A 25,839-nucleotide genomic window follows, 5' to 3' on the forward strand; every position below is an offset into this window, starting at 1 on the left:
GAATGGGAGTGGAAAAAAAAAATCACAGTTTTAAAACACAGAGCTATTCATGACAGCTTTGTAATTTGATTCATGCAAATCTGTCAGGGATAAAAATCAACTACAATTTAATTTCAAACCTTTTCCAACCAACTGCTGAACAATTTATGCACTACTTTTCTATTTTTACTGCAAGATAATGACAATGATGAATGCTTTTACTCGGAAATAAATATTCATTAAGCAGGCTCAGATCAAAACTATACCCTTCCAAAAGCCCTCAAATGTGTGAAAACCATTTGCCTTTTCTAAGAATTTATTTAGGAGAAAGATGGAAATGTTCCCACAAATGCATCTCGTAACAATTTAATAGTTCAGTTAAATTAAACCTATGACAATACTTGCTTCTAACCTAATCAATATTATTAAAGTTGGTGTCAACTCTAATAATACCTAATATATGTGGGTAAACAAGAGATTACTTATGGATGTAAATCAGATAAAAGTGGCCCAAATGTAAAGCATTAAAAAGCACTAATCAGAAGTCAACTGCCAGTAAATTGCTTGATGTAGGTCACTGTATTTCCAGCTCATCTAGTAATGAACATAACGAGTTTATAGACAAGGACCAAGTGGTAGCTCATTAGGTATGATTTACATGTTCTATGACTTTTTTTTTGGGGGGGGAGGGGGGTGGTGACATTTTGTTGAGATTAATTATTTTAAATGAAGAATTACAATAACTGGCACATTGTATGCTCTAGAAATTAACTTGGGATAGACAATACTCATAACCCTTTTAATCTACTGGTACTAAATCAGAAGATGTAAAAGGAATAGTCTGCTGTTACTTCACACAGTCCTATTATCAGTTATATTGTTTCCCTTGCTCCAGTATTTTACTGATACGCTTCACTGGATGAGCTACACTGTGCTGGCTAAGGAACTGAAAACACCTTAATTTTTGAGAGCTAATAAACATAACTGTATCTGTGTGCATGTGCATGTATACACACACAGACGCGTAAAATATATAGGATTTATAGAGATATCTATACAAAAACTATAAATGGCCACTTTGAATGTCCTTACCAGAGCCCCTATTCCAATTCTTCAAAAAAGCTTCTTTCAGACATGACTGTGGAAAAATTCTAGCCTCTCTAGGCTAAAGTTTCCTTTTGTTAAAAACTTTCTTTCCCCAAAATTATCACAGCAAAAATGGAAATGTGGTCTCTTCATGCTGGATGACAATTTGAAATTTCTGTAAATATATACAGAAGTTGAGCATGATTTTTTACAAGGCTTTACTCACAAACATTCTGCTGAAGCAGATAACTCATTCACCTACTTAGGCTTACAACTTTAATCTTGTTCTCTTCTTAAGCTATTCTGTGTTGGAAAAATTCCACCAATTTCAAGGGATTTCACTTTTACAAGTAATGAAGAAACTAGACAGTACTATTTAAAGGTATATTAACAATACTGAATTAGCTTTTTCTTAACTACAATAGCTATCTACTGGCCAGTATTTTCTGTCTGGTTAATTAAACTCTTAACAATTACACAGAATATATCTCCAGTTAGACTGCAAGCTTTTGTAGTCTAGCATGCAATGAAACAGCTGAATTTTACTTGTTTTTTCTTTGTTTTCAAAGAAAAAATAAAGCTGCCTAGTGGACAGGTTTCAAGCATTTACTTTATATACATATTTTACATATTTTATTTACATATTTATTTACATATTTTATTTAAATTAAACACACACACACACACAAAACAAAAACAAAACCAAAAGAAAACAATAAAACTTGAACTACACATTTACAATTATAAATATATAACTGCCTCTCTTTATCCTTTGTTTCAGTCCTTCACTCATGGCCATGCTTTGAAGATACCTTAATGCTACTGCTTTTCTTACAAATGAAACAGATAAAAATAAATGAATCCACCGCTGTCCTTACATTTCATGCCAAATGTAAGGACGCTTATAAACACTTATAAACTTCCGTATTTGCACATATCACAGAGGGGCTGAGTACTTATAAAAGGATATATATGAGAGTGAGCACAGGCTACCAATATACAGAAGCCCCCACATCACAGAAACATACCACTGTAAAGAAAATTGTCTTACCTTGAGACAATCTTCTTGTCTCAAGAGATCCTCATAATCCTTAACCTGCAGAACAGGAGAATTAAGGCGTTCTTCTACTTCAGACAAGGCTTGCAGAAGCTGAAGGATCTCTGCCAGGTATGTAGAAGGCACATAAGTGGTTTCCACAGTCATACTTTCAGTCATCACAGAAGTTGTATCTTCATGAACTGTTTGCTAGTATAGATATACAACAAAATGCTTCCTTTAGTTTCTCAACATTGCACAAATTTATAATTTAATGCAATTTCCAGTTCAGAATTTAGAACCAATTAAAATAATTTATAAAGCCAAAAGAAGGAATTATTTGATTTTTTTACATAGATTGCTAACATTTCACTAGTTTGTTTGAAATAGCAGGTACAAAATTAATCCATGCACAAGTATGCCATCTTTTCTTCTCTTGCTCTCTTTCCAAGGAAATGAAGATAGAAAACACAGACGTACTCTGAGATTATCGTATTACTAAGCTTTAGTGCTAACTCTTTCATTTCAAATTTTCACACCTCTTTAAGAATCTGTCCTTCATTATAGAAATTCCATGCATGTAAAGTACTAAGTCATTTCAAGTTGTCAAATAAAATAATGACTCATATAACAAATATGAGTTCCTAAAAAACATCCAACACAAAACAACTAGATCTTCTAAGCACTCACAGCACTATACCTCTCTCTTCAAACAAGAAAGTATAATATGGAATTTAATGATTTGAACAGTCTTAAATGAATCAAATTCCAAAAGAAAGGAAGTTCCAGCAATACACCTCCTCAGGAAATAAAAATTTCCTTTATTTATTTATTTGTTTATTTATAAAATCTGTAATCTGGACAAATATGAACTAGATGCTCTATTCTGAAAACACATACATATACCAAATGTAAAGAGAACCCAGAATATTTTGGTTCTGATCAAATAGAGAATTGGTCTATGGCATTTGGAAAGATATTGACAAATAAGGTGACAAAAGTCTCTAACAGTAAATTCTCTATATTTATGAATTGATATGTTTGTGGATCATAGGAAAAAAATAATAAATACCAAAAAGTGTGCTTGGAGCTTCATTTAAATAAGCTCCAAATAGACAATCACCTTCATCTCCATTAGAAAAGGTAAAAGTCAAAAATATAAACTCTGGTCTTGATAAGCATAGGTTATTAGTTGTTTTATCACAGCATATAGGATTTCTAATGTGGGACCACGATTCGTTGGGGTTGATGCCTGCCTTCTCAAAACTATAAACTTTACTTGTTGTAGACCACAAAGAATTTTTACAAGCAATCATTGATAAACATTATCTTAAAAATGATATTACTTAGTCCTAGACTTAGTCCAAGACTTAGTCCTAGACCCCATCCTAATAGAGACGATAAAGAATTTTGGAGTACTGTATGTGAAACACAATGGTCCATGGAGAACAGCCCTGTCCATCCTTTCATGGATTCTCCTCTCAGTTACCAGTCTTAGTCACTTCGTTCTTCAATTTTCTTTAAAGAGTCTTAATATATGCACTCACACACTCAAGATGATGTATGCATATCACAAATAAAGTCCATGAAGTTATCTCTAGACTTGTGTTATTCTGCTGCATTTTCTATGCAAATTTAATTGCTCTGCTTACATTCTTTTAACTAAATGACTGTCTCAGGACATCTGCTAACACGGAAAACTCTCTAATTAGCATTGTATCACTACTAACATTTTTATTATTTAAAATAAATTGCTGAAAAAAAATAAAAATGCCCCCACTATGTTTCATGAATAACACTCGGCAAAAATAACAATTTACCCCAGTTAACCCAAAGGAAAAAAAAAAAAGTTCTAATCGATTAGATAATGGGAGTTACTCAGCAGGCCACTGAGGCATACAACAATAATTTTTCATTTCTCAAGACTGTGCTGGGACAATTCTACATGCAGTAAAGAACTTTAGATCCACACAATGAACAGTTTAACTACAATTTTGTTTTCCTTTTTTTGACTGAGAAGACAGAATATTTATATTCACAGTTATTAAAAGAATGGTAAGGGTGTAAGGCTAGTCACTAAGGTTGCATAAATATGTAAAGTGTAAAAAATAACAATAAAAAATAATTACATTCTACAATTGTATTTGCTTAATCCCTTTTTAACCTGAATTTAGCCTAATCACTCTGTATACATCTTGTATACATGTAACTGTTAAATTAAGTAAAATCTGTGCCTTCTTGCTCTAAATAATTATTGAAATCAGACAGAAATCAAGCAGAAATTTGATGTGTGAGCACTTCACAGAATATCATGTCTGACTAGTTACAGTAGCACCAAAACTGGGTTTCTTTCCACCACTGCTACAAACAAGTGATAGAAAAGCATAGTTCCAAGCAAAATTATTAAAAATCTGAAGAACATGATGGACTTTGTATGACCTATACAGTCTACTCAACCCTCAAAATATGTGTTATATTTAACTCCGCAAATGCTAACGAGCTGTATGCAGCCAAAATTTCATACTACCTTTTACAGAAAACTCAACATTGTTATTTCTGACAGCCAAACAATTACTGGTGTAGTTCCACAGGGAACATGACTCAGGAGATTTCTAATTCAATTGAGTCACTTATGTTTATATTACTAGTTAAACTGTAAATTACTACAGCCAGATGAATAAATAGATGGATTGCTACATGAAAGAAGTCTGCTAGAACCTGCCCTCATGTTTGGCAATATTATGTCATACTTTATTCTAAAGAAGTGTAACAATCCAAATTAATAATTTCTGAATGCTATTTAAATAAAAAACTTCAAAATGTGATAAAGCTGAAGTTTTAAAGCTGAAGTGGGTGTTTCAGGACATCGCAGGAATTCCTTTCCTTCTGTCTTGCCTTCATCAATAGTGTACCAGAGCCCAGAATATGACATCTTGCACTAAGGAATGAAGGATAGACATTTGCAGAATTGCTAATTTTAATCAGAAAAGAAGGGATTTTTTTTGGTTTGTCCATTGAGTGCTGGAATTATCTTGAAGATACAACAGGCACAGTCCTTCCCTATATTCTGGACAAGCTATATTACCAGAAATACTCAGCTGAAATTGAATTGTATACTAGCATTGCAATAAGAAAAAAATAATAACAATAAAAGAAAGGAGAACCACCTGGGAACCACTGCTTTGAAAAATAGTAACAATTCAATAAAGATGTTCGTCATTGTTAATGCCAAAACGGTTAATATTTTGGCAAGGTAGTTAACATTTTATAAAGATTAAAGATAAAAAAAATATATAAGAAAATGTAAGTTTTCTTAAATCAGAAAATTTAAATTTTTCAATAATTGTTTTAAATACACTGTATTTAATGAATTGGCGGAATACATAACTATTTAAAAATACCTGAAAATATTTGAAAACAAATTATTTTAAATAATAAAAATAATTATTTTAAAAGAATATAATACAAATAAACATGAATGATGGGGAAAATGCTGTTGTAAATGGCTGTTTTCCATCATTATTTCTGCAAAATAACTTTTAATTGATGTTAATTTATTTTGCATTTTTTACACAATTGTCAGTAACATACTGATGTGCAGAACATTTTGTTCTCTCTGAAAAAGCAGTTTCTTTTGGGTAAGGCTTAGCATTTCATACATTCCTTTTTACCAAATGTCATTATCAATAAGTTGAATTTTCTTCTCCATTATTAGCACATTTTTAATCATGGGATAGAATCTTTCCATATATGTGGCTTTACATACATATGATAAATAAACAGATTTTATTGACAGATAAGTTCTACCTGGTGCAACACAAAGAGCTGCACCCTACAAAAAAGACCAATATACAAAACAAAATGAAATAAAGAAACAAAGCAAAAAACAAACAAACAGACACAGGAATAATGACATTTTTGCCAGCAAATCAATATCCCCACAAAAGAAGTATCTTACAAAAGAAGTATCACAAAAGAAGTATGGTTCCTTACCTCTACGATAGTATTACCTTGTACTGTCACATTCAACTAGCCTTGGAGCTAGTTTATTTTCTATTAATACTGGAAAATCATGTGTACGTATGCATCTATCTGTCTGTCTAATCTCTCTCCATTTCACCCTTCTCAGCATAGACATTTTGTTTGCTGTTTCTGCAAGGGGAACAAATCCCAATATCACTTCTACTACTCCAACTGTTTATAGCCCCAACTATACTACATTGACCTTGACAAGTGCTCTATTTTTGGTGTCTTCTCAGTATAGGCATCCAAATTAATAGCAACCTGAACACACTGTGGTTTTAATAATAATAAGTTAATAATTTCGCACAAACAAAATATGCAGGAGGAATGAAGTAGTAAACTACTGTACTTTATACTACCCCTAGGAGCATCCTGATGAGAAGTTTGGGAAAAGACAAAGAAGCATGTGCTTCCTCCTGAAGTGAACTAATACTTAAGCATTCTTTAATAGTGACTGTAATCTGCATGAGAGTGTAAAAAATCAGTCATCTCTGAGAAATAAAGGTAGATATGCTGATCCAAAAAAAAAAATAAAAATGAAGCAGGTAAGAGACTCCTACTGGAAGAAGGCAGACATGCTTCCAAGAGTCCAATAAACTTCTCAACAATTTTTTTGCTTTCTAGTTCAAACTGTAAAGTACTTGAGATTCACTAGCCCACAGTTAGTATGAATCTATCAGATAAAGAATTAAAAATGCAAAAGAGTAATCAAATGGTGTCAGAGATCAATAAAAGCACTTTGAAATACATATTCATATGTAAAGAATCTTTTATACACTCATTTCTTTGCCGACTGTGAGAGATGATGTCAGCTGATGTTGAGAAAGATAAATTCTGTATCTTCATTACTGCTACCACATCTTACCTGTGTGTATATACTTAAAAGGCAGAGCAGAATGATACAGAGAATATGGAATTATTATTGTAAGACTGGATGGCCTTAGTCAATCACAAACAAGTTATTCATCCGTACAAAAAAGAAGCATGTCTCTCAAGTACAGAAAATTTTTCATCCCCACTACAGGATTTAAAATGTATACAATGTTTATGTAATTTCATAAAGTCAAGGCCCATTTGGAAGATTCAAAATATATTAAAAATAATAAATTTCATTTTTTTTTACAGTTTCAAGTGAAAGACTACTATTTTCTCATGTGATTTTGCTACTTATGCATGATTGTAATCCATGAAGGTTTGCACATTGCAACACTTAAAACACGGACATTAATGACTGTACCCAACTTCATCAGTGACATATAAAAATTGTAACTTTAAAAATACATATGATTATATTCAGCACAGTAGCCCCAAACTAAGAGTGAAATCTATGCTAATACCCAAGTACTAAAAGGTTGTTTGTTTGTTTGTTTTTCATTTTTTTAAGTAAAGTAAGTGCCAGGGGATAAGTATTTTGACTTACACTATATTCAGGAATGCAAACAAAGTGTTTGCTTATGAAATATTTCCTTAGTGAATGAATATCAGGTCGAGGGACTTCAACAGAAGAGCTAGTCAACTTTTTATTGATAGTCCAACACTGAAATGTGACAGAATTTAGTTTTGGAAAAATACTGTGTTTAAACCACTTTTTTTTTTTTTTTCCCCCTCTCTTGTAGTTTTCTTTCTGTATAGTACACAGTTCAAAACAAAGGAAAATCAAAAACCTGAAACCTAACCTGACTGATATCAGATATACAGATACAGTAATCAGGAATCATTTTGCCCACTCCTCCCTTCAATCAGCTCAGAGATCTGTGTTCTGTTAGAATAGAAAGTCATTCATGGACAGAGTGATTTAGATCTTAACAAGACTTCACCACTCAGGCATATTTTACTGTCTGAGAAATGCTGCATTAATTCTTTTTTATTTTATGAGCTATAGATGAAAAGAAATAAAACCAGTTAAAATGAAACTGTTCTTCATAACACTAATTTGGAAACTTTTCAGAAAGTTTTACATGCTAAAAATAGCAATAGAAAGTTGCAGGATTCGATTTTGAAAACTATAATCAACATATATAGACCAGAGTGAATTTACTTTCACTGTTCTACTTTTGACCTTCAGAGTTTGAATTAAATGATAAGGTTTTCTCCATAAGGAAAAGGTCTGTTCCCTGTTCTTCAAAGCTTAAGTTGTGGGATTTCTCCCCAAAAGTCTGATAGTCATGCTACACTCTGATGAGCTCTGTATGGTGGACTGGATAGATCCCTATGGTTACTTAGCTGAAAGACTTGGAAGAATTTTTATTCTACCCTCATTTCTTTTTGCACCCTTTGAACGCATTATTTACATTGAGATGAAAGAGATAGAGATACAAGTTATAATGACTAATTTTCAACATTTAACCTAAAGTAATTAGTTATTATGTTGGTGGTATTCACAGTTTTAACTCTGTTAACTTCATGGTTTTGTTGTTGTTGTTATTTTTGTTTTTTGTTTGTTTGTTTGTTTGCTTGTTTGTTTTTCTTTTCATTTTTTTCTCTTCCATTTTTTTTCCCCTCAAGGACATACATATATAACTTAAAAACTAAGACAAAGTATTTTGGTGCTGCAGCGAATCCTCTGTATTCTGCAAACCCTCTAGCCTTTAGAGCCCACAATATGTAAAATATCGTGTATGGAGAGGTAAAATGGACAGCTTTGGTAATCCCCTTTCCTTTTCTGGCTGCTTAACAGTGGTTTTATTTTATTCTGGTTTAGATAATTGTGTCCATATCTGGACACAATCAGTACCTCACCTGCTGCACATTGGTGCTGCTGCACATTGAACTCAGCTGCAGCTTATCTGAAAACTTACTCATTGCTCCTTACTAAAGACTTCCTAGCACTCACACAAAGGAGAGGCTAATGCGGCTAGCACAAATTGGAAATTCTGTCATATTCTAAGTGCAGTTCTGCTATTGATTTTTAACCCTGCCAACTTCTATCATTATCCATTTGTTAAGCAAAGAGAAATTAATATCAAATGTGATGGGACATACATGTATACTTTATTATTCTCTGTGACATAAACCAGGTCTTTCATAAAATAAAAGAAAATAGAGTATGCGTGTGATACATACATAAGATATATAATGCCCATCTTATGCCATATCTGCAATGCTACCATTCATGAAGAAAGACAAAATCTAATAGTATTATGGCATAATTGACTGATTTGAATTACTGGGATTTAGAAAATGTCTTGTTGGAAACAAACTATGCATATATGTTAATTACTTCTGATAAAAAACCTATTGTCACAATTCATTAATTGCAGTAGTTCAAAACTAAAGTCTGTATGTCAGTTTCATGTGACTTGAAAAAGGTATTTGTACCTTAAACTTAAAAGGAATTAAAAAAAAAAAGAAGACGATAATTCATTATTCATTAAAACAACACTGCTCATGCCATGTACAGTCCCAATCTGTGAGTCAAAAGACAGAGCCATTGCCTATTTAATACTTCACAAACAACTGGTTCCCAAATCACTCACAATTTGATATTAAATCTAGAAAATTAAGCTTGTTATTTTTATTTTTATTTTTTAATTTAAGGAACTTCAATATATTATGTTTGAATAAAAGCACATTTCAAAAATAATACAAGATCCATTTTATATATAACTCAACTGATTTTGCACCCACATATTTATCTGAAAGAAGCTGCATGTTGGAACCATTTAATTTAATTCTTGTGTTGTATAGTAATGCACTTAGATGGAGATGACTTAATTACATAGCACGGTGGAAGCATTTTATAATTCTTACCCCTTTTCATGCATACCTATGTCTACAGAAGAAATTGGTATCTTAATATCTTAATAATAAAAATCTGCAAATAAGTAAATGCTTAGGTACTTGTGTTACATCTTGGAATGAAAAATAAAAAAATAACCAGAACACTACAAAATCTCCATCCTAGACTGGCTTTAAAACAGGTATTAAAAATATGTATTTAGAATCTTGTATGGAAAAGATGTTTGGAAGCGATTCACAGATGTAAACCTTCAGCAGACAAAATGTATCTTAAAGTTTTTATACTCCAACTATAGAATAAATTAACCCATAGAGCTGTTAGGCATTTCTGCCATTCAAATTGTAATATTTTTCACAGTTGCAAAAATACATACATTATCAAGGAGATGTCATACTTTTTAAGGAATACTTAAGGAAGTATTTAATTGACACTTTAGAAAATTGAGTTCTTCTACACAGTCCTATATCCTTGTAACCAATTGTGACAGTGTCTATAGGTTGTTAAACCAGCAATATACACTCATATTCTCCCATGCAGCAGAAGCTAACCTTAAGAACAGAAGGAAATTTGAAATATTTTTCATCAAAACAGAATTTCAAAACTGTTTCTCTAGGACAGTATAGAGAAGAAACAACATAGATTGTGACAGAACAAGCTTCTACGTGTTATGCTAGTGGGCAGCCTTCCTAGCATAAAATTTTGTTCAACATAGTAGTGTCTGACTTATTAAGACAGCAGAGGTGCCATGGTCACCTCTGCATGAAACAGTCTGCAGGACTGTTCTGAATTTTATCTGTAAATCTGAGGACTGACCACTGAGGAACATATATTAAATAAAACATATGTTTTATTTATGTTTTTAAATAAAACATAGATATTTTAGAATGCAGCTCATTTGATGTCTAAATTGATGAATACATTTTAAAATTCACTGTTGCTTTGTGATACTATTTTTGAAGATATTTATGATAACTACATGTCAATTGTTTGTTGAGATAATTTAGAAAATAAACTAAAAATACCGTTAAAGTACCACTATAGTGTAACAGCTATAGTGCTAGCAGCTTCAAAAAGTGAGATCCTAAGCCTCAAACAGTGTCACCTTCCAGATATGTTAAAAAGCATTACCTAATTATATTCCTTATTTATTTCTTCACAGAAAAGGTAATATAAATTTGTAGAGCTGAGAATATGCAAAATGATAAGTTTTTCAGTTAGACTGATTTTTTAAAATAACATGCATGAAATTGGTGTCAATCCAGCTGTAATTAAATATACCTACATAGATATTAAACAATCATAATGCACATATAGAAATTTACTTTGACACGCACCTTTATGTACTCAGATACATCCATTAAAAAAGAAAAAAAAAAAAAAGAGTAAGTGACATTGACATCCTTAATTGCTGACAGGAGATGAACATCATCTCTTAAAAAGATACTGTCACTTAGGGCCAGATCACTCTGCAGCAGATCCTTCCCCTTATTATTTAATTCAATAGTACAACAAAGTAATTTTGACAGTAAATTCCTCACCATGTAATTTATTATGCTAATAACTTACGACATACCAGTGAAAATAAGATGGCAATTAGCTGGTTTGTTTTTTCAATAGCTAAGTAATTATAAGGAAGGAAATATTATACAGGGATAATGCTATTTTGGCCAAAGAAAAATGAAAGGAGAGACAACTATGTTGTCACATGATTCCATAACCAAAGGCTGCCAGTCTTGTTTCCATCTCTACAATACAGAGAACAATAAGAAAAGACTGTGACATGGTTAAAACTATATTCTAATAACCACTTCATATAATTTAAAGACAGGATCCTAAGGCAACCTTAGACAAGTTGTGGCAAGACTTTTGCCATGTGATGAGTTAAAGGTGTTGAGTTTCTCTTTCAATTTACGGAATGTAATTCAGATCACTTCATTAAAGATTATAACATAATGAAAGCAGAGAAAAAACTTTTCTGTAAAGTTCTGTCATCGTCGTGTTTTTTTTTGTTTTTTTTGTTTTTTAACTTCACTCTATTAAAATATTGTAGATTTGCAGTGAAGATAGTGAATATTATACAGCACTAATAAGCAAATAAGAGAGAAGAAAAAATCACTATAGGATAAAACTCAAAATACTATAGCAGATTGTTCCACTTCTAAGGCTATAGATGATCTTCACCTATATTACCATGACAGTGTAAGTATTCATCTTAGACACAGAGAAGGCAAAGTGCATTTTAAAATGAACCTTTAAAGCTAGCTCCTCTTCAGCTACATCCAATACATTGTACATCCAATTCAGTGTACTTCCTCTAGCTTTCTTGCCTGAATCCTAGATTAGACATAAAACTAGAAGTATTTGAAATAGAATTAAATTATTTTAAATGAATTTTCTAATAGTAATGTTTACAAATTTCCATGTTGATGGATGCTAGAAAACTCATGTAAAGAGATGTGATTCTCTTCCCAAAGATTCACATTCATCCCCACTCCTCTCAGACCACAGTCAAAAAAGGCCAGTGTTTAGCTGTACTGTGTAAAGCTATTTGTTTAAACAGCTGCCACTGGAAATGTCAGAGAAGTTCAGTGGTGTCACAGGATCACCTTTGTCCAGTCCTTGAGACCTTCAATGCACAAACATGAAACAGAAACTGTATTCTGATCCATCACTATAGAGTTCTTGTCTTTTTTTTTCCAGTAGGTATTTTCTCGTTTTGCTTTTCTAATACTCTTCATTTTATCCTCTCCCCAACTCCTCATGCCAGTAAAGACAAATTAGATTTTCCCATCTTTTTGGCACCCATTACTAGTTCATTTACTGAAAGAAATAATTAAATAATGATAAGAGAAAATACTCATTTCATTCCAATGCTGCTGGTTGTGACAACTGAATGACCTAAAATGATAATAGCACATGAGCACTGAAGAATTCACATTATTTGGATGAAGACACATAATTAGGACACCAAGTTTTGTGTTTATCTAACTGTGACAGATTTATTTCAGTTAATGTTGGGTTTATATTTTAGAAAATATTTGTATAGGTAAACATATGTTAACAGTAAAAACAAGCTTAGATTTCTTTAAGTGAAGAAAATGGAGCTCCACAGGGAAATACTAATTGAAAACTGGAAGATGCCCTTAAAAGAGTGAAACTCTTCAATTTAATTCAAACTCTTGAATTTCAGATGTAAACTTGATCAGCCCTTAACCTGGTTCCAGAAATTGATCACATACTCTCACACCTAAATGATCACCCAATTAGGAGACAAGTAGTTTGAATGCTTTATAGAATCTTTAACAGAAAAATATATTTTATTTGGAAAATGAAATTTACGATATCTGTTTCATAGTAAGTACTAACAATACTGGTATTTTGTTCATGTAGCAGGTAATTACATTTAACTGTTCAGTCTAAACCACTTACCTTGCAGACATAAATAAATATTTTGTATAGTTATTTTCTTTATTCACATTCTTGTGGATCACACAGTCTAATTGGTATGAAAAACACTCTCTCTTGATGTTTATCTTTTGATCAACTTTATTATTGTTCCCAGGATGGCCAAAATCCAGGCCCATATATTTCAGAAATAAAATTAACATAAATTCCGATATATATATATATCGGAATATATATATATATATTTTTGTCACCAATGAAATTACTAAAATGATGTAAGCCTATTTTTTCACTGGCATATTATATGTATATAATTTTGACAGTTGTTACTAGGTTGCAAAAATAATATTCTTCCTGTCCTAAAAATATCTGCCTTACTACTAACAGCATACATAGTTCACCCAAGACAGAAAAAATAAAAGTACATGAAAGCAGAAAGAATTTTGGATAACTTGATAAAATATGGTAATAGGACATATAAAATAAGAATTTATATTGTAGGTTCTGCACCTATGTTCATCTCACAAAATATTTATTTTTTAAAGATAAAGGCCTTCAGTATTCATGCAGAGTAATCTCAGTCATTGCAATAAAAACAAGTCTAAACTGATTAAACATAAGCATGCTCATAGACTGCTGAAATGAAAGCACTGAAAAAAACATCTATAACACCAGCATTAAGTAAAACAAATGTAATCACTTATGAGTAATTCATATACCAATAAATGATTTTGATCCAGATTTGAATTAAACTACGTGAATCTAGCTTTTTCTCTGAAAATATATCATTTTATCAACCTGGAATAATGACAAACTATTGTAAAAATAAATAAATAAATAATTTAGGAAGATTTAGGTTTAGACTGTCTCAATGGGGACTGGTATCTTTTCTAAAAGACTGTGACTGTGAAATCTTAGTGATTATAGATTCAGCAAAGATTGTCTAGAAATAAATATCCCTGTACCTCCCTAATATTATTACTCTCATTTTTGTAAAACAGATATGCAATTTTATTATTCAAAAGTGCATACTGCTCTAGCATTAAACATTAATGGCTTGGTTTTTGAAAAGCATCTTCAGCTTACATGAATTTCACTGGGATTTGGTGGTTTAATCATCATTTTAATTTTTAGCAGAGACGACTCTAAGCTTTTCTTAACAAAGGAATCTGAAATTTGCCACACACTAAAAACTGAATTTTCTGCCCACAATTTATTTTTCCATATACATATAAAAACACCATGTGGGAGAAAAAAACTCTTAAAACAACATGAACACCAGTAACTTTGTCCCATTCAATGGAATTTGGAGCAGCTTTGCTTATTTATCAAGTTTAATCTGTTATTACAATAAAACCTTATTTTAACTAAAGAATTACATACTACACTGAAATTTTTCATGTGACCAAATTAACTTATACCAAATTAAATTATATCTCAAATTGGCATTAAAAAGAACATTTGGTGTTTGAGGTAAAAAAGGAAAAAAGTTAAGCTTTTTGTGTAGCGGAATATAGTTTTGCTTTATCTTTTAAGTTTGTTCTCAACTACATCATACCAAATAAATTGGTCACAGAACATTCCTTTTTATGTATATACAGATATATATATCATATAAATCTTCTATATCATACATCATACACATGTATATATTTGTCAGATTGTTGCTGTATATTGACTACTACATATCTGTGAAAGAAGCAAAATTTTATGAGAATTTACCATGATAGCGAGAATCAATTCTTACATGTATATTGTTACATATCCTTTTAACAGAACTTCCCAACAAAAATGGGTGAAAAGTAAAGTCAGGGGGAACATGATTATTCTAATTTCACATTTTGATATCAGAATTATGTTAGCTCCAACAAACAAGAAATGAGCAATTCTGTCATCAAGCCACATATTTAAAGGCAGCATCTTGCTAAGTTTATTCAATGAATCACAAGAAATTGAAAGATATACAGTACCTCACTGCTTTATAACAACAACTTTCAATTATTAAATAAGTATTATTGTATACATCATTAATTACAAATGGAAAATGCAGAAATGTTATTTTTTTCCTCTTTTAAAATAAATTCATTTATATATTTTTATTATATGGTTTTATTCAGTTGGTGGTTAAAAAATAAAATCTCTGCAAAGATTATTTTTGCTGGCATATGAATGTATTCAAGTGAACAGTTTTTGTTTTTCTTTTGTATTTTCAGATCTTGAACAAACAGTTAACTAATCCTCACAACATCCCTGTGAGGTAGGTATTTTCTTTGAAAAAAGAAAGAAAAAAAAAAGTCAAGAAATTCACTTTGTTTCAATGATTCAGCAAAGCCAAAATTAAAACTGTAACAAGTCTTGCACTTCTCATCATTGTGACTTGAGCCATGAAAATAAACTGCCTCTCACCAGTTTCAGTAGCTTCTGTGAAACTTCTACCATATGTCATATGTTAGACCAACATGGTCAATAGAGATGGGTATTTTTAATGAGAAATGAAAAGTATACAGTAATTATATTACTGTACACCTGTACCCATGTAAATTTCTTTGAATAATGTCCTCATTCCACAGATAAATATTAACAAGTAGTCTTCTTGCATGAAATATAAAGAATACTTAAACATTTAATGATTATGAGATATAAATGTATCATATAAATAATATATTTTAACAATAAAAATACATGTAATGGTTACATCACTAATGTCAATGACTGTATTCCAGTGACCAATTTAAAAGTACATATGCTAATATATCCTGCTGGTGACATTTTTAATGGATATACTTGTTTACTGTCATGGTAGGTGATATAGGTGATATATATATTAGGTGATATAAAAACATATTTGTATAAACTGTACATTCTTATTTCTTTCCTATCAAAAAAAAAAAAAAAACACAACACAAATATATTCATTATTAAAAAAAAAACTTATTTACAAAACAAAGTGAAGCCTGCTCTAGCTCCATGCCAATAAAATGATTTGCAATGGATTACATCCATCAACTTTAATATAAACCATAGTAAACTGAAAAGAGTAATCAGATGGAACAAGATTTAATAATATACAAACCAAAGTTAACGTTTCTCCAATTGTTTCCATTAACTGCATAGCTATCCCAATTACTGTTTTTATATATAAATTACATAACTTAATAGTAGAAAAATTAAAAATAAATAAGGGTTAGTACAGACTATATATATAGACTCAGTACATCAGAGGGCTGTATTGACAAAAAGGGTGTGTACATTATTGCTGATTTTTGGAAGTCTTTTTCTTTTTTAAAACATAACTCACCACATATAAAATAGAAATAACACTTTTTGGTTTTAGATATTCATTGTCCTCTTAATACGGACTCTCTGTAGTCAAGAGATAAATTTTATTTATTTAAGAATAATTAAAATTATATTTTGTTAAAACACCTCTTTTCCACTAGCTTTTTTAAGACCTCAGAAGAGCACATAATGCAACAACTTACTTGATATCAAACAGTTATAAAACTTCTGTTAAGTCCTATAAAATCAAAAGGTCAAACGACTATAAGCACAGTAGTAGGAATGGCAAGCAAAACCTGCCATATGAGTGCCAAACCAATCTTTTGCAACCTTCCAAATGGATAATTTGCCCAGTATCTATTTTGATCATAAGCCTGGAATGGTGACAGCTTATTTACATTTTATTTATCCAGTTACTGAAGCATAAATAAACTAGTAAGAATAATTGTATTTTATATATAATTAAACCCTTGAAAATCAGAAGACATTAAGTTGGCTCAGAAAATGATGTTTTCATCCCGTTCAATCTAAAACTATTTAAAAGTTTCTTGCAAAACATTCCTTTTCAAGGATTTGAAAACACTTCTTCAAGCATTTGAAGAAGAGGCCATGTATGCATATTGCAAGAAGAAATTTTCTAATCTCTTCTATATCTCTAGGTATAATATGTATCATGGATAAATTAAAAAACAATTAAAATTGGCATGGGATGGGTAGTTTGAAAATAACATTATTTCTGATTTGCACATTTACTGAACAAAATACATGCATGGCAAACTGACTTTTTTAAACTGGAAAATGTTATGGAAAAATAATGAGGCAACAGAAATAAACACGAGCTTTTCATTGCTGAGTTTTCTGTAACTGGCTAATGTAACTTAAGGGCAATTTTAAGACCAAAACAGAGAACTACTGTATTAGAATATAAAGATTCCCCCAGTTGCAAACAACACTGTTTTTCTTATTAGTATCTGAAGAGTTGGCACTGACCCTGAAGCTCTCAATGTTAGTAGGATTCTGTTAGTAGTAGCAGTTGCAAACATATGGGTTTGCCAGTAACAACTCACAATTTCTGCATAGTTGAGTCTTCGAAACTGAGCAAATTTGCTCTCAAAATCTCGCCAGCGCTTGCTGAGCTGTATCAGGGTTGGCTCCACTGCTTTTGCAGCCCCATCCTTAGACAAGCGTTCAGCCTGCCTGTGCACCGCATTCAGATCTTCCTTCTTCTTCTCCAATTCTCCATCAATCTCCTAGTGAGCAAAATCAATACAGGGCCCAGGACAGTTAGCTAACTAGATCAATCAACTTAAAATTAGCAAAAAAATTCTGTCAGAAATTCCACTTCAATTTTATTGTTGCAATTAAAATGTACAGCTATTTGTTATCTTACAGTTAAACAAAGCAAAAATAACTGAGATTGAGGAACCCCCTTGGAGACGGGCTGTAGATAAACTAACAACTACAACACACTGAAAACTAGTTAGCAAAGGCCAACAGTTTCCACTTCCTGATTCTTGCTACATTGTGATGGGCAATTGGAGATTTTTTTTTATTTTTATTTTTTTTAATTTTATTTTTTTATCAGTAAGGCTCAGCATATTCAGGACAAACAGTGTTTGGACAGTTTACAAATATGTTATTTGAACCCTTAACTTATCACTTAACTCCTATTTTACTCTGTGGGAAACTCAACAGAGAATGAAGCAAAGAAACACGATGCAAAATAAACTAGGAAAACCTTTGACAGCATGTAAATAAATCTATAGAGTTTGACAGTGACATGTGAATATGTTCTGATGAAAATGAATGTGCTAACATGAGAAAGAGGTCATCCATATATCGGTAAGTCATTTGTTCATCTGGAACAAAGATACATAAAATCAATTACAATTTTTACTAAAAAAAATGCTTCATAATACATTGCACACTCCATATTGACAAAAAAAAATATTTACTGTGTTTCAAATAATTTATGTAACAATCCATACAACAAACAAATACAAGATATAGCAGAACAAAGAAATGTTAATTTGAATACAAACTGTTATTGTTTGCTTTATATAAATCAGAAATAAAGTACTGAACTGATAATTCTCTACATCTATTAGAATATTTGTTTCATTTCCATCTTTTAAATTAAGAAATTATCACTCAAAAAGATCTACCATTGTCATCTCAAAACATTACCTTTAGCTTCTGCTCATCTTTGTGGTCTGGTAGACTGGCTAACTTTTTCTCAATGTCATCCAGCCATGTCATTAGGTCATCAGCCTGTCTCTTGTATTGATACCACTGATGAGATATCTCTAAAGCCTTTTTTCTTCTTTGAGACCTCAAGTCCTGTTCACAGTGCAGACATTATTAGAATATCAATTAAAGGCTTATAAAATATGAATTGGCATGTGTGCATACTGAAGGAAAAATTGAAAATTAGGCCACTATTTTTTAATTAGATGTTGATATTTAAATCAAGTATGTAAGTACTTGAACACAGAGTATTTTCATCAGTTTAACATTATTTTTATCTGTTAAATGTAGCTGAATAAGCCAGAGACAGTCACCAATGTTTAGAGAAGTTAAGACTTAAATATCAATATTCTTATATATAATACACTTCTCAAAATACTTACTGGAAAGATGGAAACACAGCCCACCTGTTATCTAGCTATAAGTGGGATTTCTTGTTTTGTGGTCTCCTGTGAAATTCTAGCCTGCATGCAAATTCTGTAGCTATTCAAAAGAAAATCATTTAAATGCAGAAATGTATGTAATAACAGGTTTCCTTTTTCTACAGTAAAGATCATTTACACACCAAAAGTGTTTATGACTCAGCTTTATAAAAGTGTTAAAACTTGTTGTAACAGGATATTCAAAAATGTTGTTTTCTTGCATTATTAAATATATTCTATTTGAATTTGCATTAACAGTTTAGCTTCTCTCATGAAGAATTCAGAAAATATTTTCACTGCTATAACTTCTTCTTAAGAAGTAACTTGAAAAAATTACTTACATATTTTAGATAAAAAGTACTTGGAATAATTTGCTACAACCATTCTTGAATTTTATTTGACAAAGCTGAATGCCTTAAATGAGCCACCCAAATGAAAGTCAATCGCTCTATTCCATAAAAACAGACAGTAGGGATCTGGTCAACAGACTATCTCTAAAAAGTTTTCTTGTTTCTCCTTAGAAGAAATTATGTTGTCCAAGACAAACTTAATAGATTTCTTCTAAATGTGGATAAATAAATAAATAACTATATATATATATTCCTGCTATTCTTTTATGAAATTCACAGAGATATGCAAAACCATGAAATGAAATCCAAAGGAAAAAAAATATGCTGCTTGAAAATAAGTGATAGTAAGCATAACCAGACCATGCTCCTGGAAACAGAAAGAACTGCATGAAAATTTTCAAGAGAAAGAAAAATTATTCCTGCCAGAAAGATGAAAAATTCTGTTCCAGTAGCCAGAAGCTTTGCCTCCAGGTAAGTGGAGGAAGGTGACCTTCCATCTACAAAATTCTTCCTTTCCTCACTTTTATTTTTCCCTGGGAGGATGACACTCCCAATTACATCTCTCAGCTTGTCCAAATAGGATTCATTATAGATGTTTCTAGGTACAGTATCATATGGTTATACCTCCTTCCAGCTTTGAAATAACACAGAATTTAGATACATTATTTTTTTCAGCCTCTTAGCTGCTAGGTCTATTGATATTACCATCTACCCTATCACTCACTATTTTAAAGAGGCTGGAGGTACTTTTCCACCAGAAAGAGGACAAGGTAATTTTTATTTTTTTTTTCCCTAAAGAATTAAAACACCTATTAAAACAACTTATTCGTTGCAACAAGTATGTTCTAAAACTGAAAATCTAAGTTCGTGAGGTCTTTTTGTAGCTAAGGTCTTCACTGCTGTTGGAGAAACCTAAACATGCATAATGTTAAAAAAAAAAAAAAAAAGTATTATCAAAGTATTATCTCTGCAGTCCAATTGGCAATTCCTGGTTGTAACACTAAAGACAAAACAGCACTTGTTAAACTAGATATTTAAAATGTCTTTCCAAGGCATCAAGAGAATTGTAGAGGCAAATATATGTTTATAGATGAATAATTTCAAATGACTTATCTCTAAATAGTAATGAGGATCCATTTAACTTAACAGAGCATTACCCTGAAATGAAGCAAAAAACTGTTTTAGTTGCATATGTTTATAATTGTGGCTCTCATACCTTGAGAGCATTATGTTTAGTCTGCAACAGCTGTTGTTTTATCTTTATTTCCTCCCGTTTTCTCTCATCTGTGATTCTTTTTTGAAGTGTGTCACCCCTTTGCAGCAATTCTTTCACTGTGCTCTCATCATCTTCACTCTGATTTAAAACAACAACAACAACAAAAAACGGGTAAAATGGGCATTTACTCTATTACTTAAGTACTAGGAGATCTGGACATATAAACACACACTTCCTCTGATAAAGTAAACATCTAAGAGCTACTTGTGGTTCTACACTGAAGACCCAATAACTTTTAACTTGAGAGGTACAAGTAAACAGCATTTGAACACCTACACGTTTGACATTAGATCTTACAGAGCATCCAGGATAACGTGATGAAAACATTCACAGCAAAAAGGTTAAGTATTTTTTACTTTAAAGCAGAAAGAATAGATAGATGTAAAATATTCTACATAATTGACAGTAGTCACTGAAATTACCAGTATGCTAGGGGACCATGTGATTCCTAAGCATTTCATACAATAGCATTATCACAATTCAGAACACCTATTCTGTTATTGAATATGCACTATGCACTTTTTACACAGGAACTAAGTCTATACCACAGATTTGGAGACAGTTATCTCTTGAAATATGCTAAACATTCCATGTAAAGAAACAGAACAAAATATGCTGAAGCAGTGGAACATTACCCTTAGTATTTGGTGGAACATTCACTTAGTATTTATCATTGCAGTGAATACTACCTCAAACTGCTTATGTTTTTCCTTGAAAAAAATAATATATAAAGTAATATATATATGAAATATTTAAAAAATATAAATATGTATTTATATATAATATATACAAATCTTTTTATATAAAGATTTCCTTTCAGCATTGATATGAGATAGCTACATTTGAAAAATTCCCTTAACAGAAAAGTAATACCAATTTTTTATATTGCTTGTAAATAAATTCACATTTGTTCTTGCTGAGGATTCATCTTATCCTAAAGATGTATTTCTGTCAATGACCATGCAAGAAATGTCATTCCTCTGAAAATCACTCTGGAGAGAACACACAACAGTGGCAACAGTATCAAAGCACAGCAGCATTTTCTCATCTTTTTTTGTGTGATTTTTTTCTTTTTTTGAATATTCACACATGGTGTTACTACTCACAAATAGCAATCGTAAGTAATAAAACTTGCAACATCCACAAATATTATTCACAATAGATGGTATGATCAGATCTGCTAAGAACTAATCTGCCCACGTTCCATTTCTCTCAGCGGTCATTACCTAGCCTTTGTCTTCATTGAACTTACTATGTTGCCCAATTAGATACAACATGCTGAGTTTGATTGTCTGTATACTGCTACAGAGATTTTGGTATTCATTCCCTGATCTGTAATACTGTCCTGTATAGGACATTGCAGGTAATATTTCTGCTGTGCTTAGTGTTTACAAAAACATTTGGAAAATGTTTTTCTTATAAAATTTACTGTAATCTTACCAATAAAACTTTTAACTAATAAACTAACTTGGAAACTTTGAATTTATAATATTAACACAATAAAATTTTGTCCAAGTCATATCACAAAATCTTAATACAAATATGGAAGTTTCTCATTTTCACCCATGTCTTTTTCATCTCCCTGCCTACTTCACTCAGACTTCCATTTCAACCAAATTACCATATCTTTATTGAAGTCCTCCTCTTTCAGATTCACCCCCTGCTGAATTTCAACCTCCAGTGGTTCAAGCAATTTTTGTATATCGAAGTCAAATTGTTCCAATTCCTTCAAAGGAATGAAGGGCTAAAATGGGAAAAATACAGAGACTACTTAAATTTCATATTTAATAGCTTTGTTAGAAACATAAACCAGAAGAGACATCTGTTTTACCCCGTATAACTACAGCAACAGTCATTTTTTTATCTTATGGAAAATCATCTATACCATACAACTCAAACTACCCACATAAATAAAGATCAGTGTTCAATGATAGTCTAGATTTTTCATGTAGGAAAATACAAGAATTCTGTGGTGAGTGAATATATTTTTTTTAAATTTGATATTCTCACATCTGTGTGTAAGAATAGGTTCAGATAAGCAGTGTAACATGACAATTTGTCTAAAAAATTAAATGTTGACTCTACTTGGCTAAATGTGATTTGTCAGAAATTATACAGCAACAAGCAATCCATTCAGATGAATAACCACTTACTACTACCAATTGAGAACAATTTCATGATAATTTGTTTCAGTGTTTTAAAATCATGGTTCTGTCAAAAAGAATAGCAAAAATGCCAGGTTAATTATACAGCATCCATCTCAAAACAAAAGACAGCTAATCTTTGCATAAGATTATGCAAAGATTATGCTCTGTGACATCCTAGACAAACAAACCAGAAAACAAAACCTGCACTAAAAGCACTTGTTTCAAAAAAGCCTCAACAAAAATTGAGGTAGAAAAAAATTTCAACCAAATAAAATAGACACAATTCCTCCAAAATGAATCACAATATAAATTAGGGTGGTTTACTTTAGCATTCAGTTTTAAACTCTAAAAATGATCCACTTATGCACTATCCTTTATCTACCTGCTACCTGAGTAGTATCCACAGTGCCTGTGGATAGGTTGTTGCATATTATAATATGCAACATATTTATTAGGTGCATCGCAAAGGATCAACAGAAAAAATCTTCCTTCTTTGAACAATTTAAATGCAGGAACAAGAGAGAATTACTTGAAGATTCTGGCACAAAATTTAGGTTTAAAAGGCAAGTAATGCTTTATGATCTATGCTCTACGATCTCAGATGTACAACTGTCTACTTTTAATCACTTTTCTATTACTATTCCCACTATTGGCATTTATTACAGAGCATAAGTTCGTAATCAAGACGATAACAATCAAAATTATTCAGTAAAACAAGAGAAACAAGACATCATCTAGAGTCAGATGATCTGTAAAATATTTTCAGTTGTTTTACAGATAAGGTAGAAGTCTTGGAGTAAAAATACCTTAATTGAATCTTATTGATCATTTTAATGACAAAGATTTTGGACACTTCTGCACATTAATGGAAATATAATAATGTATGATATTTGTCATAAATATAATCATACTGTGCTCACAAATTTTCATCAAGAAGCACAGAACTACACTCAGCAAACACTTCAACTGAGGTAGAAATAATAGCAAACTACACAGTAATTTCTTCTCAAATGCTCTGAAGGATGTCTTCAAAAGTACTTAAATCTCAATAAGAGAGAAATCAACTAATAAAACTAATAAAATTACAGATCTCTGGCAGATGCTAAAAACAAAACAACAAAAAGTGTTAATGGGAGGAAAAAGGATAATTGAAATTCCAGTAATTGAATTAAATTCAAAAACAAACAAAAACAACAACAACAACAACAACTTAAAAATGTTAAATCTCGGTACGCAATGATCTACTTCTCTCTTCATTTTATTAATTCAGGATACAACAATTATGCACTACAGTTTATTGACTTTACATGCCATTTCTTATTTACTTCACTATTATACTGATACTTGTTAGTATTTGAAAACATAATTTGCAAAAAGATGAGAATTGACTGAAAATAGATTATGAGCTTACTATCCTCTTGATTTTTTTCAATTTCATTGCAGAGTGAATAATTCTACCTAAGTATGAATAAACCAAAAATAAATAAATAATACATGTAAAACAAACAAGCACACAAACAGAAGTGCAATATCACCACTACTAATTTTTCATCCCATAAAGGGAAGTAGGACCCTACAGGTGGACAAACCAAGCCACGAGACCATCACTAGCGGACAAACCAGCAATTTTGTCCTTTCTAGGAATGCATACTGCAAGACAGTAACATAGCCAAGAATACAAACAAGCCTGTGCATCTCTATCTTTTGCAATACCTAATACTATAAATAATATTTGTCATTCATACCCTAGCTGTCCATTCTCCAAGGCCCTAGAGAATGTCCCCTGCATTCTAATCTACAGTTAAAATGATATGCTGTAGTGACTACTTTCATTTTACTAAGTAGATGGAGTATAAAGCTTAGGGAGATGCTGCCATTCCAACTCATTTTGCCTACACAATCTTAACTTCTGAGTGAGAAGGTTGACACATTGAAGACATTTGTAGGCTATGTTCTAAAGACACTTTTCCTGTACATGCATCTTTTTCCCTGTCTTTTAGTGAGGCTAGAGTGTACCATGCAAACAGTAAATCAATGATAAATCATCTACAGGCAGTCCCACCATTCCCTAAAACAAATAATAGTTTCACATCACCTTATCAAAGGACATACCATCCCTAGATGCTTACAGAAATATGGAAGAGCATGGCAAAAGCTAGAAGGATGCATACTGCACATAGCAGATGTTCACAATAGAAATGTTTCACAACAGAGTTTGTGCCAAGACGTCCTCCTCTGTCTACAGTTTTTACTTCTGTACTAGGCAAATGAAAAGGACACTGGAACTGCTGAAATACTACTGATGGCTGACAGGGGAAAAAATAAAATAAATTATCATCTTCCAAGGCCTCATGGGAAAAAGGTACCACAACACAGTCTGGGAATCCTTTAAAGTTTGGGGAACTTCACTAATTCCTGAACCAAAATGACAAGGCTTCTTGAAGGAAAGTTCTCTGCAGATAACAGGAGAAAGAGATGTGTAAGGCCCAGGTAATCTGTGACAGTTTTTACCTTAAAAAAGGTCACTTTATTGAAGTGTTAATGATTCACGTACTTCCAGACATAGTTTTCTCCCAAAGTGGACAAAGAAAAAGTTATAAAAATCTAGGAGTTTCTATGTAGTAACATTAACAGTGATTTCAGATATTCAAAGTAAAGATGACAACTAAAAGTAGTTGTCGGTTAGTCAAGCAATTAACATTGCTTTACTAATACAAAAGAATATTACTTTCCCCATGCAGAATTCAGCGAACATTTGTACTACATAAACAAGTTAATATTACAGAAGCAATTATATATAGTACATTTTCAAATGCACTTGTACTGTGTCTGTCTGGGAAGGAGTTAACT

General features: G+C 31.6%; 1 protein-coding gene across 10 annotated transcripts in view; it reads right to left on the reverse strand.

The window, feature by feature from the left end:
* Positions 1 to 25,839, reverse strand: part of DMD (dystrophin) — a 1,245,415-nt gene that overhangs the window by 642,484 nt on the left and 577,092 nt on the right. For all 10 annotated transcript variants that reach the window (XM_082770266.1, XM_082770264.1, XM_082770258.1 and 7 more), the window contains 5 exons: positions 22,464 to 22,586; positions 20,783 to 20,920; positions 18,735 to 18,887; positions 17,615 to 17,797; positions 2,117 to 2,311 (listed from right to left, as the gene is read on the reverse strand). In XM_082770266.1, the coding sequence (XP_082626392.1) occupies positions 2,117 to 2,311; positions 17,615 to 17,797; positions 18,735 to 18,887; positions 20,783 to 20,920; positions 22,464 to 22,586 (792 nt within the window). The remainder of the gene's footprint in view (positions 1 to 2,116; positions 2,312 to 17,614; positions 17,798 to 18,734; positions 18,888 to 20,782; positions 20,921 to 22,463; positions 22,587 to 25,839) is intronic.

The sequence above is a fragment of the Aythya marila genome (genome assembly GCF_965140915.1).
Source record: "Aythya marila genome assembly, chromosome: 1".
Lineage (NCBI taxonomy): Eukaryota > Metazoa > Chordata > Aves > Anseriformes > Anatidae > Aythya > Aythya marila.